The sequence below is a fragment of the Mus caroli genome, chromosome 14 (genome assembly GCF_900094665.2).
Source record: "Mus caroli chromosome 14, CAROLI_EIJ_v1.1, whole genome shotgun sequence".
NCBI classification, from domain to species: Eukaryota; Metazoa; Chordata; class Mammalia; order Rodentia; family Muridae; genus Mus; species Mus caroli.
In genome coordinates this window covers 67,980,856-67,985,472 of record NC_034583.1, presented here as the reverse complement: position 1 = coordinate 67,985,472, position 4,617 = coordinate 67,980,856, and the positions used below count along the sequence as shown (strand labels likewise).

General features: G+C 38.9%; 1 protein-coding gene across 4 annotated transcripts in view; it reads right to left on the bottom strand.

Moving 5' to 3' along the window:
- Window positions 1-3,317: 3,317 nt before the first annotated feature.
- Window positions 3,318-4,617, bottom strand: part of Ccdc122 (coiled-coil domain containing 122) — a 64,885-nt gene continuing 63,585 nt past the window's right edge. For all 4 annotated transcript variants that reach the window (XM_021182396.2, XM_021182397.2, XM_029469201.1 and 1 more), the window contains one exon: window positions 3,318-3,798. In XM_021182396.2, coding sequence (XP_021038055.1) covers window positions 3,601-3,798 — 198 coding nt within the window. In that variant the 3' untranslated portion in view covers window positions 3,318-3,600. The remainder of the gene's footprint in view (window positions 3,799-4,617) is intronic.

Here is a 4,617-nt window from a genome sequence, read left to right as displayed (position 1 = left end):
TACCTAGCAATCATAGTTTTGGAAGATTGTAGCTTTGGGGAAAGAGAAAATTTGCCGAGTCACACAAAGGAAAAAGAACTACAGAAGAGTCAGTTTATAGCAGACATCAGAATAAAAGAATACAAGGATAGAATAACAGTTTTCAGTCAGATGAGAGTTGACAAGCACACCCAAGACCTGAATGGAATGGGGGAGAAGAGCATCCGTGGTTGCGCATATATGGAGCATTTTGGAAAAATCAAACAACCAGTCAAGAGACTGGATGTGAAGAGGCGTGATTTTAGAAAATGGACCATTTCTCTTGTCCATGACTACAGCAGTCACTGCAGGTACAGCACAGCCAGGTGATGTTTGAGGCCAACTGGAAATACACTTCTGCAGAGGTCACCAAGGTTTAAACATGGCACTTGACCCAAGAGCCTCACCCCTGCTGAAAAAGCAGGAGCTTAAACTACCTCTAAAGAGAAAAAAAAAATAAGGAAAGTATAATTATAAAAGGAGTGTTTACACAAAAGGGTTTGAAGCTGAAGTCTGCATGAGAAATGCTTGGTCAGAGTTTGGCTAGCACTTGAATGTGTCCCCAGCAGCTTGGGCCTTGCTATGGTAATGCTGAGGTCATAGAGCCTCTAAGAGATAAGGCCTAGTGGCAGACCCTTACTCCTTCAGTGATATGCCCTCAGAAGAGATTGATACAGTTCTCCTAGAAGTCCAATCCATCCCCAGTGGCTCCTTGAGTTGATATTTGACAGTGTAGTCTGCCTTTCTGCATGTGTTCCCAGCATGAGGCTACACACCATAAGAGGTAAGGAATCCTTGACCAGAGAAGGAGTTGTTCTGTGTGGACTTTCAGCTACCAATACTGAGACCTAGATGATTTTTTTTCTATAAAAAACACTGGCATTTTGTTACAGTAACAAAAAATAGCCTGATATAGTTCCATATGTGTTATACAGGAATAATAATAATATAATTTCTATAAAGTCTTTAAGCTTTATTGATGTATTTAAGCATTACTTTTAATACACTTCAAATTTTAGGGATATTTTACTTGGTTGGTATTCTAGTTTGTGTCTTATTGCTATAGTCAACAGCATAACCAAAACCAACTTATAAAACAAAAGGTTTATTTCATCTTATATCATAAAGGAAAGTTAGGGCAGAAACTCAAGATAGAAACCTGGAGACAAGAACTGGAGCAGAGGCCATAGAAAAATACTGCTTACTGGCTTGCTTTCCATGGCTCGCCCAACCTGTTTTCTTATATCTCTCAGGACTCAAGGGTAGCACTGCCCACAGTGGGCTCAGCCCTCCTATACTAATTATTAATCAAGAAAATATCTATGCACAGATTCCCCTACAGGGAAATCTAATGGAGACATATTTTTTTCAATTGTGGTTTCCTCTTTCCAGATGATCCTAGCTTGCATCTCAAGTTGACCCAAAAACAAAAACAAAACAGAAACAAACAAACAAACCCCAAACCCCAACCAGCAATTTGGTTCTTTAGTTTCTTTGTTTGTTCCTCCATTTGAGATAATGACCCACACTGAAGTTCACTCAGGCTGGCCTGAAATACACATGGCCCACAATAGCCTGAAGCTCCTTTACTGCCCCAGTCTAAAGCCTTGCTAAGTGCTGGGATGACAGGCCTCAGCTCCAATACCCAGTTCCTGTTTCTTCTTGATTACTGTGAAAGGCCTCCATTATCTGAAATAGTTCTTGTGCTTAAAAAGAACAATATGTCTTTCACATAATTTAACTATTATAAATTGAAATTAAGTGCATGTATCATTATACAATATGTTGAACATTGTTTTCTCAAATATGATACCTCATCTCAAATAGCTTTATTTAAAAATGGAGTTTCAAACATATAACTAGAAGGTTCCAGTTTGACTAGACTTCAGCTCAGGTCTTGAATTATAATTACTTTGGTTGTCTCCAAGAAACCCTGGCTTGCCCTCTTACCCCCGGCCCCTGCAGAGTTTCCTAGCATAGTTTTTGTTCATAGATAAACAAAAATATAAGTGTGTTATGTGGAGTTATAAGACTAGATATGGCACCATCAGCAGCATGAGTGTGCCTGATGTTGATGCTAGCTTGAGATAAAACTTGGTCTACCATGGCTTAGAAGAGTAAACTGAGCACTGAACATGCATGTGTTCAATGTCCTTCTGACTGTGGGAGTAATACAGTCAGCCACATTAAGCTCTTGATGCCCTGGCTTCCCTGCCACGATGAACTGTAACCTGAAACTATAACTAAAATTAGCATTTTCTCCTTTACATTGCTTTTGTCTGAATATGTAAACAGATTAATAGGATAAGAGCCGCCAACAACCCCACTAAATCATACTTTGCAACCTCAGATGGACTTGGCTCTGGTTTCCTTAGCATCTTCTGCCTGTACCTGTTCTTCCACAGTGAATTTTCCTAAAATGATAACTCAAGCTGTTAGCAATCACAATTAAAACCTCAAAAGGAGATGAGTAAACTGTAACTTTTATGTGCATATTATGCTAACATACACCTAGACATGCAGCATCTGGTTCAGCCCTGTCTCCAGCTGAGCACAGTGAGCGCTCCCACAGTCTGTAAGCCTAACCATTTCTATTTGGAGTAGCTTGTCTGAGTGATGAACAAAGCTGATATGTTACAGGAGCAGCCATCTGTACTGTTACCTGTGGTAAGCCAGCTCACCTATGCTAAGACTATTAACACCAGGCAGGATGAGGTTCCAGCATTAGGCTTTCTATCAGCTATACACTTACTAAGCGTTAGGAAGGTGAGACGATGAATTCAAAACTTCTCAATGTTGCTTCTTTGAAAGTCTTTAATCCTACAAGGGAATATTTTAAAACTGTATCTATAGTAATTAATATTTTAGTTTTGCTTCTCTGTAGTTATGATCAACAGAGCATGAAAGAGAGCAATCTTATCTTCAGAGGTGTTTTTACATTCAATTTATTGCCATTGACAAAAAAATTGCCTTTCAATGTGGAAAAATCCTCTTTGAAGAGCTTTATTTTATGCCTGCCTCATATGCTGCTATAACTTTATTTTAGTCACAATATAGGAATAAAGAATTTATAGACTGAAGAGTAAACACAAATCTTATGGACTATAACACTCTAATATATGTTATTTAATAACAAAGGAAAATGATTGCTACCTTTTGGAGAAAGGAGGAAACAATAAAACAGATAATGACATTATCATGAATATTAATATTTAAGGGCTACTTTGAAGACAGTTGTAAAAAAAAATTCTTAAACAGACAACTATTTATCTCAGGAACTTACGTCATTGAAAATCCAATTGTTTCTTCCAAATTTTTAATTTGTAAGATAGTGAATTCAACAGTTATAAACAAGCATTCAGGAATGCACATTTGAAATATGCACATATAGTGTTCTGCTAGTTTCCTGTAAACACTGCTATTGTCTGCTATGCACTATCGACAGGAAGACACTTTAACCAACAGATACCTGATTCAAAACAGAAAAAGAAGGAAGAGGAGGAAAAAAAGGAAAAAGACAATATATGTCATTGAGACAGGCCTCTGATACTGTGTGTGGGCTGTTAAGAGTCCAGAGGTTCTTCACAGTATTCTCTCCCACAGTGCTGCAGGCCTGCTCTGTATTTCACTGGCTTCCTTCTCTCTGATCCGCTTTTTTAACTCAGCTGCAGTTTTTTCCAGTTGTTGGATGTTCCATTGCCACTTCCTCCTATTTAACTGAATCTTGTTCATCTGACAATGCAAACGCTTAAGAATTGCATCATATCTCTTATGTTGTACCTGTCAGAAAACAGTGAGAACAAATCAATAGACATAACAGACACTCTGACTCCTCTAGAGAAAGGCACTCAATTAGAAATAATTAGAATAAATAATCAACAAGAATTATGTTAACAGTCAACATATTACCAATGCTGAAAGTTTTCAACATAAAATGACCATAATACCTTACGTTATGAGTACTATTCCCCACCCCCACCTCGTGTTTGTGTGTGTGTGTGTGTGTGTGCGTGTGCGTGTGCATGTGTGTGTGTGTGAAGAAACTGAAAGTCAGTATAATTTGAACACCATTTCAAAGCTTACAAGTTGCAGTGTTTGAATCCAAATTCAGCATGGAGATGAATATCTTCTTCTTGTCAAGGTCGTTGTCCAGTGTTAAGTAAATGTGGCCTGACATTGCCTCTTTATTGGTTCCTATCTGATGAAACGCAGTCTTGATATGTAAACTGTGAGTTTAACTTAAAAGTATGCATTGGTAGCACAGCTGATTCTCACCCAGTGCAGTCGCCTTGCTGCAGTAATTCACAGCTGCCAGCTGGTAAGACCATACCCATTCAGAATGGTGAACAGCTGGTAAGACCATGACCATTCAGAATGGTAAACAGCTGGTAAGACCATACCCATTCGGAATGGTGAACAGCTGGTAAGACCATACCCATTCAGAATGGTAAACAGCTGGTAAGACCATGCCCATTCAGAATGGTGAACAGCTGGTAAGACCATGCCCATTCGGAATGGTGAACAGCTGGTAAGACCATGACCATTCGGAATGGTGAACAGCTGGTAAGACCATGACCATTCGGAATGGTGAACAGCTGG